Genomic DNA, 14,530 nt, shown 5'->3' with positions numbered 1-14,530 from the left:
CCAAGTAAGGAACTTCTCATTGCTTTTAACAGAGAAGTAACTTAGAAATGCTGAAAAATCTTGGAAACCCCACCCAATGCTTTTTCTAGAAACTGAAAGGATTTAGATCAACTTCCTGAGAATGACACTTTTTTCCATTAGTTTAGACTTGTAGGTCCATAGGCTATTTCCTAATACTTGGTGAAATAATGCATGTATGGATAAGTTTTGTAAAATTAGTTGTTAATATCAGCTGCATGGAGAAGTCTATTTCTTTTTGTACTCTTATTTTATAATAAATGCGTATTTGGTTTTGTTACAGATTTTCTAACATCTAATGTTTCTGTAATGGTTTGTTCTCCCCCCAGTTAAATGTTATTTCTTTGCCTTGTTTATATCATATAATTACTGTCAAAGATTAGTTTCTGTTTTATGATATTGTATATATCATGTCTTTTATAACGAGATAAAGGAGGATATGCCAGTGAGCCTTCCGCGTTGAATTAAAAATAACATCATTCTAATAGTCTGAACTTACCTAATTTCAAAAGCTGTCCGATATATTTTTGTTACAACTTATTTTTCCACTCTGTTTCTAATTGTCTTTTTAAATTTTGTTTTCAGGATACCAAACAATTGAAATGTTGAATTTTTAGCTCTTATTACCATTTGTATGTTGTCTGATTTGCTTTTTTATGTTAAATCTTTGATATTCTTGAGTTTAATTTCAGAAGATTTGTTGTGTTCTTTAGTTATACTACCTTTGAGATTGTGTAACTGTGTTTTCTTTGTCTCTAAATTTTATTTTCTACTCTAGGCTGACCTTTACCACCAATGAACACTGTTTGGACTGGTTCCGGAGGCTTCACAGAGCGACAGCTCCTCCTAAAGGGATTGAAGATCTGTTCGCATTTGCATTCTTCGCATGGCTGAATGAGGAAGGTCAGGAAGAAGTTCAGTTTCGGCTGGGCCGCGACGCTATGTGCAGTCCGCATGGGTTCCGAGGAGAAGTGGAGAGACTGAAGTTCGACGTTCACTGTGCATGGCGTGTTTCTAATGCCAACGCTGATCACAAGCTATGTCAGTCGTACCCACGGCAACTCCTCGTCCCAGCTTGCATATCAGACGAAACTCTCGAACTAGCAGCAAGGTTCCGTAGTGCTCGTAGGGTGCCAGCAGTTGTATGGAGGTAAGGCTTATAGGCTTCATTATTATTTCATTAAATGATTTAAAATAGCAGGCAGGATGTATGTATGTTGTATGTTGGGTATTCAGCCTGAAGGCTGGTTTGATCCTCTGCAGCTCCGCCAACAGCTGTCATAAATAGCCTAGGCGTCACTGAAGAGGCGTACTAGGGAAATGAGGAGTGAGGTAGTTTCCCGTTGCTTTCCTCACCGAGCCAGCCGTTGCTATTACATATCAGTCTGCCAAGCCCACTGAAATGTATGCACCAACCGACCTTATGAGCGATATTTTCACACCATTCATAACAGGGACTGGCTACGTAAGGAATGGTATTACTAGCATTACTCATACCTCAGTCACTTTCATATTGTCAAAGCCAAGGGTGAGACTTGAGACAGGTCAATGAAAGTAACAAATTTGATATAGCCCATACCAGAAGACATAGTGCACTGTAAACACTAAATCTCACCAGCAAGGCATAGCAGGCATGAAGCATGCTGAATACTTTAATTTACCTACTGCTATGGCAACTGGTACCCTAGTGGATACTTGACGTCACTAACACACCGCTACCATTAGGTCCATCCTTATATCTTTCCAGACCTGATCCCACCTTCTTGTTTTAGGTCCTTTTATGGGCCACCTTCTTTCTAGTACACTGCATCATGGTATTCTCTTCCCTTATCATCTCGGTCTCTTGTTCTATACCTTTGCCACACTATGTCTTCAAATAGTTCTCCTATTTATCAGTTGTGCTTGATTCTCCATTCTCCTTCATTTGTTGGTTAAAAAAGTTTTGCAATGTCTTGTTTTTAAAGATTATGCTCCCTTCCTTTTTATTCAAAATCCAGATGGTAGTTTTCATATTCCCTGTATTTGCATGCAGGCATTCCAGTGATTTGTTTCAGGTCAGCTTATCATATTAGCTGCATCTGATTTTCAGGCACACGGGTAATGGAGCAGTTATCGCAAGGTGCAGTCAGCCAGAAGTAGGGTGGCTTGGTTGGCGCTCCTCGGAAGATGAGGATCTGTTGAAAGCCATTGCCGATGCATGTGCATATGACCGTGGGCATAGTACCTTGGTTGATGCTACAAACTGCAACGGGTTAACTTCTACACCAACCAAGGAGAGCACGCCACCAGAGGAGTTGACCGAAAGTCCTTTCGCCAGGCATGAAAACAAGGTAATCTAGTTTTAACGCTCTCAGAATAATTCCTTGTAAAATTGGCAAATATTTTAATAAGCTTTCAGTGGAGACGCTGGCCAACCATCTTATTTCAAAGTTGGTAAAATTTAAGTTTTCTTGCTTCTTTATCACTGATTGAGAATGTGTACATTGAAGATTCCCAGCTTCTCAGTATTAAAGTCCAGCGGTTCCACTTTGTGTGCCATTGAGCTCATTGGTTCGAATGGCACACCTTCCCAAATACTGGCTAGTACACTTTTGAGGTACCATTGTAAGCAGACTAATGAGCATAGTGGTGCCCTTGTATGAAACAATGGATTCTCAATCAGTGGAAAGGAAACTCATTGTCCTCTTAGGAACATTCTTTCAGTTGCCTAGACAGGGAAATTCAGTAAATAGTATACTGGTATACTGTCACTGCACTGTGCTTGAAATACCTCACTTTGGTAACTCAACAGTGTGCTAGCCAGCATTTTGGAAGGTGAGCCATTCCAAATGACAGGCATATTGGGGTGAAATACAGATGGTTTAAATGAAAAAAAAAATCTTTATTCTTCAGTGAAAAGAAAGTTTTATATAACCAGTAGTATATTTCATGTTTCGTCAGTTAAAATAATTTAAAATATTGGGTGCAATCTGTGCATGAAATAGTGATATGAGGATTAAAAATACTGTATTAGATGCTTGACACAGTACCTTCCATAAGCATGGCCAACCACTGAACGGGAAAACCTGCAAACCAAATGGACCTCAGCCCATTCTGGCGACCTTGAAGACTCACCTTATCTCCTGTCTTGCGGCGGGAAATCACGCTGTATGTGGCCAGTCCCATCCAAGCTAGTGTGGTGCATTTTTGACGCAGTAACACAGCATGAAATCATGCAGGTGTGGCCGTTGCCTTATGATGTGAAGATCAAATACGAAATGCTCATTCCTTGGTTGTCCAGTTGTTGTTGCATCTGTACAATGACTCAAATTTGTTCTTAAAGTAAAGAAAAAATCGTTTCAAGAATAGTTACACTGGTGGACACACAGCCTCTTTATGTGACAGATGCCTCATATACTTTAATTTGGAAGTATTCAACCTGTGATAAGGCACATTATTGTTGTGCTTATGATAGATCTGTATTAGACAAGAGTTCTACTTCAACCCTAATTACAGATTCACTGCACTTTGAGGTTTCCATGGCATCTGTGCACCTTTATGATAGGCTATGGGCTATGAAAGTTTTAACCGAGAGGAAGGGAACCCCACTTTTTGTTAGTGTTTTAATTAGTGATGTTGACGAACTGAAAGGCTTTCCAGTTATGTTACCCAATAACAGTGGAAAATGAAAAGGAGGGGGGGTTATGCAAGCATATGATTTAGAGAGACGCGAGTTTTGAGCACGCTCTGATCAGTCCATTCTCACTTTCAGCGAAAACACTACATTAAAGAGTATGGTTCCATTCACATTGTTGGTCATGCCTATGTTTATTTGGTTTTTCAGAAAGTTCTGATCATGGATGCTCGATCGTACACCACAGCTGTTGCAAACCGTGCTCGTGGTGGAGGCTGTGAATGTCCCGAGTACTACCCTAGCTGCGAGATCCAGTTCATGAACCTTGCTAATATCCACTCTATCAGGAAGAGCTTCCATGCCGTGAGACAGCTATGTGCAGCAGCTGCAGATCAATCGAAGTAAGAACTTTCTCTGGGTCTTTAGTTGACATAAATCGTATTGCTATACAGAGGTTTATTTGCTTCCATGTGAACAACTTAAATTGTTCACTCACATATGTCCACTAATATGTTTGATCGGAAGACTATACTTCAAGTCAAAAACTGAGGAAAATATCCTTTTCTACCTGGGCTACACTTCCTCTGGCCCTATTTATCTCTTGTTGCTTGTCGGCTTACATTGGTGAATTATAGTGTGATTAGAGAGAAGTATGCAGTAAATGTACCCAGGGTGATTTCATCTATCGTCACAATACATGATATACAAGAAAGTGGCTTCCCATAAACTTCAAATTCATTGTGAGCAATACAAACACCACAAGCAGACATAGCAGCCAGATGAAGTGATTTATTAACAACTTCTTCCACAGTCCATTGCTGGTAATCTACTGTAAACACTTAAAAATTCTTTCTATGTAGCAGAGCGGAGCCCCTTATACAAAGGGCACTAGTAAAGTTTTGCAATACGCAGAAACGGTTGGCTGGACACCCTTGTTATGGTGAGGGGTGAAAACCGGTCTAGCAGACATTAAGGCACGACCTTCACACCATTTGTTACCAAGCAGTGGGATTGAAAGCAAGTTAAGATGTCAGTGTGGTCTAAAGGTGAATATCGCGCAATTATCCGCTACAATTTTGCTCGTGGATTAACTGTTGACCAGTGCCTGGAGGAAATAACTCCTGTGCTGGGGAAAGACTGCCCACATCGGACAACAATTTTCCACTGGTACAAAGAGTTCCAGAGGGGAAATTTTGGGGTTGAAGACGATCCTCGTTCTGGGCGACCGTCTGAATCAGTGACTGAGGAAAACGTGGAAGCTGTGAGGAAAATGTTGCAGCAAGAGAGGCGGTTGACATATCGGCAGGTAGAAGAGACCCTCCACATCCCTGCATCAGCTATTCATTCAATTCTACACGACCATCTCCATGTTAGAAAGGTTTGTTTCCTTTGGGTGCCCCATTCACTTTCAGAGGAACAAAGGGCACATAGAGTGAAATCGTGCCGAAAAAATGCTAAAACAGTTTGAAAATGGGACTTAGCGTAATGTCAATAGCATTGTACAGATAACGAAACTTGGCTTTATTATTACGATGTCCCAACAAAATCCCAGAACAAGGTGTGGCTGTTTGAAGATGAGGGTACTCCTGTGACTGTGCGAAAGTCAAGGTCATTGAAGAAAAGGATGATTGCAGTATTGTTCACTAAACGGGGTATCCTGACTCAGGTTGTGCTAGAAACACAAAGGGCAGTTACTGCGAAGTGGTACAGTGAGACTTGTCTGCCTCAGGTCATCCAGGCTCTCAAGTAGCTCCGTACAAGGTCACGGCTCAACACTTGGCTCTTGCATCACGACAATGCTCCAGCACATCATGCTAATGTAACAATGGATTTTCTTGCCGGATCAGGGTTGACTGTGCTTGATCACCCTCCATACAGTCCTGATCTTGCCCCGTGTGACTTCGCACTCTTCCCAGAAGTCAAGATGAAGCTGAAAGGGTGGCGTTTTGCATCCGACGAGGAGCATCTGGCAGCATGGGATCAAAAGTGTGAAAATGTAACCGAAGAAAAGTGGCAGAATTGGTTCAGTGACTGGTTTCAGCGTGTGGAGAAGTGTATCTAGTGTGGTGGAAATTATTTTGAAAAAGTCTATAAAGCGTTCACTCACATTGCAGAATTTTCCTAGTGCCCTTTGTACATGTGTTGTACGGCATAATCTGTTTACAAATGAACTAGCTGGGGCTTACACAACGACCACGTGCATGCGCAGTAGAGCTGATAAGAGACTTCAACTAGAGGGCTACTGAGCTTATGGTGTGAGGCCCCTCTGTAAAATGATGGGGCCTCTCATTGTTGCCTTATCAGGGTTGTTCAGGATTACAGTACATTACACACTTACCAAATGCACTATTTTGTTAAAAACTTTCCCATGGTCCACTGCTAATAACCTACCATAAACATTTAAAACAATTTGCTCATTCTTTGAAATTAGCTACTTTTATGTGCTCAGAAATACTGTACAGGTTATTCGATAAGCCCAACTCACATTGGTTACATTACAGTGTAACGTGGTTACATCTGGAGACAAGTATGCAGTACACATACCCAGACCCGCACTCTGTTTACTGCTAGCAGAATGAGCAACTTCAGCATGCGGTAGTATTTGCAAGGAAATCCAGCTTTCATTGTGTAATTCATGGCATGGCTGGGTGCAATAGTATTTTGAACACTGTGTTTTTTGAATGGTGAGATCCCTTCCTTTTTTTCTTGTGATTAGTTTTAACCCTCTAGTGACCAGACTAATTAAATGTGGTATTTGATTTCCGTTAAAATTACTTCCCTCAGTGGAACAACCAGAATAGTAACTGGAGGTCTGCGACCAACTCCTGTCAGCAAACTTTATCCACTGTTAGGCATAGCTCCACCTCGCACTTGCATCTGTAGGAGTGTGGTTGCCAATGGAGACAGAACGAAACAGAGTGGTGAAGTTTGTCACCTGCTTTTATCAACACCAGCCTGCTCCTCAGACTTCGGTCATGTAACAAGCTTCCTCAGAACAACTCCATTTTCATTCTCTCCAGAAAGTGCAAGCCTTACAAGGTGGAAAGAGGAACTACGTCTGCTACCGATTGAAGGTAAGGAAGAAATGCCACCAGGACATCACTTGCTATATACCACTTTGAAGTGCGGATTCCTTTGTCCATTGGCAGACATCCTTGGTTCCTTTTAGAGTGGAGACACTCAGAATCAGGTACATGTGCTAGTTTGCCCAAACAATACCAAAGGTGTCCTGGCTGAGTTTTGGAAGAATCATGCTTGATCTGGACATGGAAATGAAATCGATGAACTTCCTATAACGTCACCTTACTCTCTTATACTTAGTTTGTACCTCTTCCTATTCTTTCATATTTCTGATGTGACATACCATTAACAATGAATAAATCACATAAGAATAATTTAGAAGTTGCAGGAGGCCTAGGTGATGACCTCTCTTACTATCCACTGTGACATTTTCGAAAGCAGCACCTTGTGGAAAATTTAACTTCACTTGATAATTCCTACCACTTTCTTGATACCAGCAGACATTTGCTATGAAAATTATGGAGGATTTCTACTATGTAAAAATAAAATCTAAAATTATTTCTGAAGTTTTTCCATGAAGGCTTACCTGGCACCAGAAATATCAATATAAACAATTGAACTAGAAGGGCTGAACTGCTAATAATGACAGACACCTTGTATTAGTTTGTCATAACTTCAGTATTTTAGTTTCAGTACTTCTCATCTAAGCATACTATTAAACTAAAATGGTAGATGTACAGGAAGATTAATTTCTATTCTAATCATTCACGTTACATTTTATATCGTGGTCATTAAAGGCTTGCCTAGTTCTACTGTCCCTTAAAAGAATAACCACCACCATTCTGTTTTGCCTGTCTCATAGTGTCGTGTTTCAAAATTGTCCACATGGAAACTAATCAACCTCTGTACAATGGACTAAATTGATATTTTTCCAGGACCATTGAATTAATTGATGTAAATGTTTCAATTGTTCAACATATAATATTTTTACTTAATTTGTTAAATTTGCAGTTGGTTTAGCCTTCTGGAAGGTACTCGTTGGCTTCTCAACATATCTGGTCTCCTCCGTGCTGCTGTAACTGTTGTATCTGCAGTGGACCAGGAAGGTCGACCTGTACTGGTGCACTGCTCTGATGGCTGGGACCGAACACCGCAGATCGTTGCCCTGGCCGAACTACTGCTTGACCCCTACTACCGCACTGTTGATGTGAGTATTCTCAAACTTATCAGTCTTTCCTCCTGATATTGTATGAAGTTTTTAACACCAGGAATATTTTTTCCTTGTTGCAAGTACTGGTGTCAGCAATGAAACCTGAACTACCTTTTCAAAACCCAGCAAGAAATGTTCTGCCATAGAACCTGTGACTGTTTATTTTTCATCGATATAATTATTGATACTACAGTACTGCAGCTTATAGCTCCATCTTGATGTATTAGTTGCACCCACTTTTGTCGGATAATCATCTAGCATGTTCACATGTTTTTTTTTCTTTTTCAAACTCTCAAGTTGCTCCTTACTCCTTAGATTCTGAGGCACATAAGTGAACATGAGGATATTGGAGACTTGTCATGATGTGTGCTACTCTTTTCCTGGTGCTCTGTGGTCCTTTGCTGTTTCATTTTTTGCATTTTTTCTGCTCTTCATTTGTTCTCATCCTTCTGGTATATAAGCGAAGTATAAGGTTAATATTCATAAAGTAGACTACAGGGAGAAGTGGCCTTCTCATTTCAGAAGAAATTATTGTAATGCTAATGATATTTGTCTTTGCAGGGTTTTCAGGTTCTCTGCGAGAGAGAATGGCTGGATTTTGGTCATAAATTTGGTGATCGATGTGGTCATGCAGTTGGTTCGGATGATGCAAACGAGCGGTGTCCAGTGTTCCTGCAGTGGTTGGACTGTGTACATCAGTTACTTCGTCAGTTTCCATGTGCTTTTGAGTTCTCTCACTGCTACCTAGTCAAGTTGGCTCAGCACACATACTCCAACTTATTCGGTACCTTCCTCTGCAATTCAGCACAGGAACGTGCCGGTCTTAGAGTCTACGAACGTACCTTCTCGGTTTGGAAGTTCCTAAGAGCACCCAACTTCAGGAATCATCTGTATTGCGCCAAGGATCAGGTAAAAAACTACTCTCTTCATAATATTTTAAGTAATGGAAAGGAGTAAATTAGTGGCAAAATAAATCAGATAAGTCAATTACAAGGGGAACAACAATTTGAACTATTTATAATTCATCCTGTTTTTTACCTGGAGTCGGCAGATTTGATTACTGGCCAGGTTAGGGATTTTTACGTGAATCTGAGGGTTGTTTTGAGGTCCTCTGAGCCTATGTGAAAAACATATGGGGAGCTATCTGATGGTGAGATAGCAGCTCCAGTCTAGAAAGCCAAGAATAACTGCCAAGAGAATTTGTCGCACTGACCATGCATCACCTTGTAATCTATGGACCTTTGGGATGCACAGCATTTGTTTAGTAAGGCAAGGCTCATCAGGGCTCTAGCGCCATGAGTGTTTGTTTACAATTAAGTTGGAGCTTTTAGTCATTCTTCTTAGTCAATAATAATCTTACAAAAATTCAACTTTAATGAAGATTTTATACGTAAGTTCACAGCTCTTGACACTATAGACTTTCCCCCCCCCCCTTATAATATTTTCTATTTCAAAACTTCTTTAAACAGTCCTTAATTGAGAAAAAGATGTGTGAAAATGCTACTGGAAGTTGCAAAAATGCATACAATTCAGCCTTGAGATCAAAGATCTAGATGGGAATTGCATTTAAATCGATTAAAAAAGTAAATGCACAATGAAATAAGACCAGTTGCAATATCTGCTGTTATTTTTGTGGATTAACCTCCAATACTAAATACCAAAGAGAACATGTGGATTCGGAGACTGCAGAGAGGCCTAGGGGACGTCCTAGAATGAGATGGAGGAGCTCTGTTGTGGACTCTATTACAAATAAGGGAGTCGATAGCAATAAAGTACTAGAAGAGGAGTGGTGGAAAGATCAAGTAAGGTGGAGGGCTTTGGTACACTACCCTAGCTAGAGAGAATCTGGAAAAGGGAGTAGATGAAGAAGAAGAGACGACTCAAATCTTAATATTGCAGTACTTCCTGTTTTCATTTTCTATCACTCATGGTTACTTTAGACATACAGTATAACCTCAATTTTACGTGACCTCGATTTACGTAAACACGCATTTAATGGAAGAAATTACGAGTCCAGAAAATTACTCCATAAGAACAATGCAATTTTATATTCGATTTAACATAATTAACATTAAGGCAAAACTTGCATTTAGCATTAGGAAATTCTAAAATTCACAAGTATTTATTTCTATTTGTTATGGTAATGGGCCATTACGAATGTATAAAAAAAGACAGCATAAGTTTGCTAAGGGTGATTCAAGGCATAAGAGAAATTTAGAGCACGGACATGTAGCGCTAAAGTGAATTGTCAGACTCTGATACACATCCGACCACGGCCGCTGCAGTACAGGAGAAGTAATGACAGTATATTATGCCCTTCGAAAATTCCTATAGCAATGTGTGCAATATCCTTCGGCTACAATAAGAACTCTTTTCACTGATTCATCCTTTGTTCCGGGCAAATTTGGGCCGCGTCAGTTTCTCCGTTATCAGTATTCATACTGTCGACCCCATTGTTTATATAACATGATCGATCACCTTCCATATCAGTTCCTCGCTACATGCATGAGCGAGTTCAAACTTAGCTGACCAAGGCCAAAGACTAACGATGACACTTTGTTCAAACACTCGCGATGCTTTGCTTGCATGCACGCAGTACGCAGTTGAGTTCTGTTCGAGTGTGTCACAGATAAAGTGGACTTGATTCGGGAAGTGGAGAGAAACGCAAATGTGCCCGTTAGTTGACAGCTGTCTTATAGACAGACCAAACCAATTGGAAATGGACATTTTGAATGTAAAGTCCAACAGTGCTAAAAAGCAGACTACCATTTATTATTATTTAAAATAATGAGATACTGACAGTTGTGTAAATATGTACTGTATACAGGCAAGTAGCTCAATATATTGTCATTGTGCTAGTGTTTACAGTGCACTGTGTCTTCTGGTATGGGCTAGAGCAATTTTGTTACTTTCATTGATCTGTCTCTGTCTTATCCTTGGCTTTGACAATATGAAAGTGACTGAGGTATGAGCGATGCTAGTAATGCTATTCCTTGTGCAGCCAATCCCTGCTACGAATGGTGTGAAAACGTTGCTCATAGGGTCGTTTGGTGCATGCATTTCAGTGGGCTTGGCAGACTGATATGTAATAGGAAATTCTGGCTCGGTGAGGAAAGCAACGGGAAACTACCTCACTCCTCATTTCCCTAGTACGCCTCTTCAGTGATGCCTAGGCCATCTATGACAGCTGATAGCAGAGCTGTTGAGGATCCACCCAGCCTTAGGACTGAAGACTGAACATACATACACATACGTGTAAAGACGATGTGGGTGTTATAATTTTGTAGTGTGCTGGTAATCTACGATCTTTGACTACTGTATTAGTGCTACAGAAATAGTTGTAATTACAGTAAAGTATGTAGGGGAGGTATGCCCTTGTTTTATTGTTGGCATTGTGTAGATAATATGTTTGATGCATTTGTCAATACAGGCAAAGATTTCTGGGAAAATTTGCTTTCTACTGAAACCTTGATTTAAGGTTAACCCCCATTTAAGGCTACAAAATTCCGGTCCCTGGAAAAACGCTAAATAGGTGTTCTACTGTACTGTCTGATCATATCTATTGACATGAAAATTAATAAACTTGTATTCTCACAGTATGTGGTGTATTATGTAGGCCTACTGTAGTAGGAAGTTGCCTCTCAGCATTTGTCTCTATACCAGCACCACTAGTTTTCTCTTTGAGCTAGTTCTGTATTGGCTGTACAATAACAAACTTGGCTGTGTTCTGCACGAGCAGAATGGAATAACAATACATACAATTCAGCCTCAAGGTCAAAGAACTGTAATGAATAGATAAGAATTGAATTTTAAATCAATTGCATGTAACTTAGAAGAATCATCCATTTCCCTCCAACTTCCACTGGGTTAGTTAGTTTATGGCATCTTTCCATCTTCCTCTACTTGACCACCATTGTTCCTCATTAACTGTGTTCCAGTCCAGGTTTCTTCTATTTATACCATTCTTTATCATTTTCAACCACTTTAGTCTTGCTCTCCCTCCTATCTGGGTTTCCATCATCTGTTTCGGCATCCTTCCGTCTTCCATCCTCTTAACATTTCCTGACCATCTAAGTTTATCCCTCTCCATTCTATCGAAAAGCTTTTCCACTCCGATTTCCTTCCTGACATCCTCGTTTCTTACTCAGTCCTTTCTTACCTTTCTATCTTATTTAAAAATTTCATTTCACAGGCCTGGATTTTATTCTCCTGTCTTTTTGTACGTGCCCAGTTCTCTGCTGCATATGTCGGTATTGGGCAGTAGTTCGTCTTATGCATCACCTGTTTACACTATTGGCACTTCCTTCCTCCACACCAGATTGCTCACACACTGGTGGTAATGCATTTACCTTTTACTGATCTCCATATCCAGCCATGCAGCCTGCATTAGTTCGCTTCCCGATACTTGAAGTTCTTGTAATTTCAAGGTTTTGTCCTGTTATTTTTATAATTCCATTCACTTCCCTTTCTCCTATAGTCAACACCACTCTTACTCTTTTCTTTCCTTTTCGGTAATAATAATAATAATCGTATGGTCTCAGCTACCGTGTGCAGACATTTCAATTTGACGCCATCTGGCTGTCTGCTCGTCAATTTCGACTTTCCGTTTTACTCTAGGCCCCCACTAGATGGCAGACCGAGTAAACCGAAACTCTCTTAGGCATCTATGGCTGGGATTTTAATTAATTTTGTCGGGTAAACACCAGATGTGTCACCAGAGATCTTTTACATGCCGACATCGCACGACATGGAGTGTCGAATGGACTTTTTTTCCGCCCTTCAAAAATCCGACTACCTCTGCCGGGTTTGAACCCGCTATCTTGGGATCCGGAGGCCGACACTCTACCGCTGATCCACTCAACATGTTGAAAAAGAATGTTATACTGTTTCACTGTTACAATACTGTTGCTGGGCTGAGTGGCTGAGAGGCGGTTGAGGCGCTGGCCTTCTGACCCCAACTTGGCAGGTTCGATCCTAGCTCAGCCCGATGGTACAGTAGAAGTCCGCTATAGCGAGGACGGCGTTTAGTGAGAATTCCAGTGTAATGACAGATATTTTCTGTCCCTTGAAAATTCCTATATTAAACTGTGTATTATCCTTTGCTTACAATGAAAATCCTATTATTGATACATCCATTATTACAAGCGATTAAGTGTGGGTTATTTTTTCCATTATAGATATTTACGCACTCCAGTGATTATATTGAATGTGAACGATCATCTTAGGTTTAGTTTTCGCGCTATGTGTACTAGCGAGCTTTCTCGTCGACATTCGAACTCGAAGGGGATGTTGGAGTCGAATTAGTAATACTTGTTGGCTGGTGTTCTCTAAACACAATTTGAAAATTAAAGAGAATATGTTTCCGTAATAAATGCGTAAATAATATTGCTGATGGCAGTAGTTAACTCTTTAGAAATTGAGGCTGAAGTAAACGGTCGCTTAATTTAATGATATGTTCTGAAATTAAGTAAGAATGTGATACACCTCAAAATACGGTGCAGAGTGAATGACTCCTTTTAGAGGTTAGTTCAAATCAAAATTATTTACAAATGAGGTGTCTACCTCGGTGCTAAATGGAACAGTAAAATACATTATTATCAAGCACTACATTTTAAGGTAACAAGAAAAGAAGACATTTTCATAGAATACAGTATTATACAATTTACTCCAATATTTTTTTCTATTAAACACATCCTTAATACATTTATATTGTTTACAAAATTCTACTTATAATATCTCCTGTACTTACATAATCAACTCATATACAGTATGTGGAATTACTTCAAGTAATACTATACAACTGCTATAAAATTAAAATTTGCATTGCATTTATTTATTTATTTATTACCCGAGCCCGTTTTGCCACCACTTTTCAGAGTTCCCGAAGGACCTTAATAGCTACCTTTGTTCAGTAAAACCTCATTCAGACGTTTCCGCAGGGGACAAGGGAAGATAATGTGTTAAGCGAGAAAACGTACTTTACAAAGGAAAAATTAAGTGTACCTCCATCTAATGATGGAATTATATGATGTATTGAATTAAGAAGATACGCTTAATTTTTCCTTTGTAAAGTGAAAACCATCAATACGGAATGATTCTAACATCTTGTAAAAGAAAACGTACTATCGAAAACACGAATCGGAACTACACAACAGGGATATGTAAACATTTGATATGCTTTTTTCCGAGATGCCTGTATTTTACGTCGTGTACGGTATGCACGGTATGTACGGGTACAGTGAAAAAATATAGGCTGTCTACCATCTCTAAGGATGAGAGTATTAATTTAAAAGCGTGAAAAAGACGAGAGAACGAATACGAAATTAAATACCGGTAACAGCAGTGTATTTAAAGGTGTGTAAAACATCAAACAAATAATATACTGTAAAAACATTTGCAGTGGGGTCCATAAAAGTATCAGCGCATTATTTGCAGATCATTCTCTTTCTAAAACAAATGTCAGTTGAAGCCTTATATTTCGGACCAGGAGGTTATTAAATATTGTTTTATGATAACACACTTCGATCCTGAATTATTTGAAGGTTAAACTTAGCCATGTGCGAGAGAATTACTTCTCAAATGTGACAACACTTGGATCGACTCAAGTCGAAATTCGAAGGTGCGACTTTCAACACGTGCCAGCATCGAAAGATGCGAATGCCAGTCCA

At 39.8% G+C, this 14,530-nt stretch overlaps 1 protein-coding gene across 7 annotated transcripts in view; it reads left to right on the top strand.

The window, feature by feature from the left end:
* The window catches only part of LOC136885883 (myotubularin-related protein 3), a 339,670-nt gene that overhangs the window by 269,691 nt on the left and 55,449 nt on the right, over positions 1–14,530 (top strand). For all 7 annotated transcript variants that reach the window (XR_010861633.2, XR_010861634.2, XM_067158568.2 and 4 more), the window contains 5 exons: positions 797–1,168; positions 2,108–2,348; positions 3,842–4,032; positions 7,664–7,859; positions 8,424–8,771. Coding sequence is in view for 5 of the 7 variants with exons in the window: in XM_067158568.2 (XP_067014669.2) it covers positions 797–1,168; positions 2,108–2,348; positions 3,842–4,032; positions 7,664–7,859; positions 8,424–8,771 (1,348 nt within the window). In the remaining 2 variants the exon portion in view is untranslated. The remainder of the gene's footprint in view (positions 1–796; positions 1,169–2,107; positions 2,349–3,841; positions 4,033–7,663; positions 7,860–8,423; positions 8,772–14,530) is intronic.

This window comes from Anabrus simplex, chromosome X (genome assembly GCF_040414725.1).
Source record: "Anabrus simplex isolate iqAnaSimp1 chromosome X, ASM4041472v1, whole genome shotgun sequence".
In the NCBI taxonomy this organism is placed as follows: Eukaryota; Metazoa; Arthropoda; class Insecta; order Orthoptera; family Tettigoniidae; genus Anabrus; species Anabrus simplex.
Note: the sequence above shows the minus strand (reverse complement) of the source record. Positions and strands in the feature narration are given on the sequence as shown.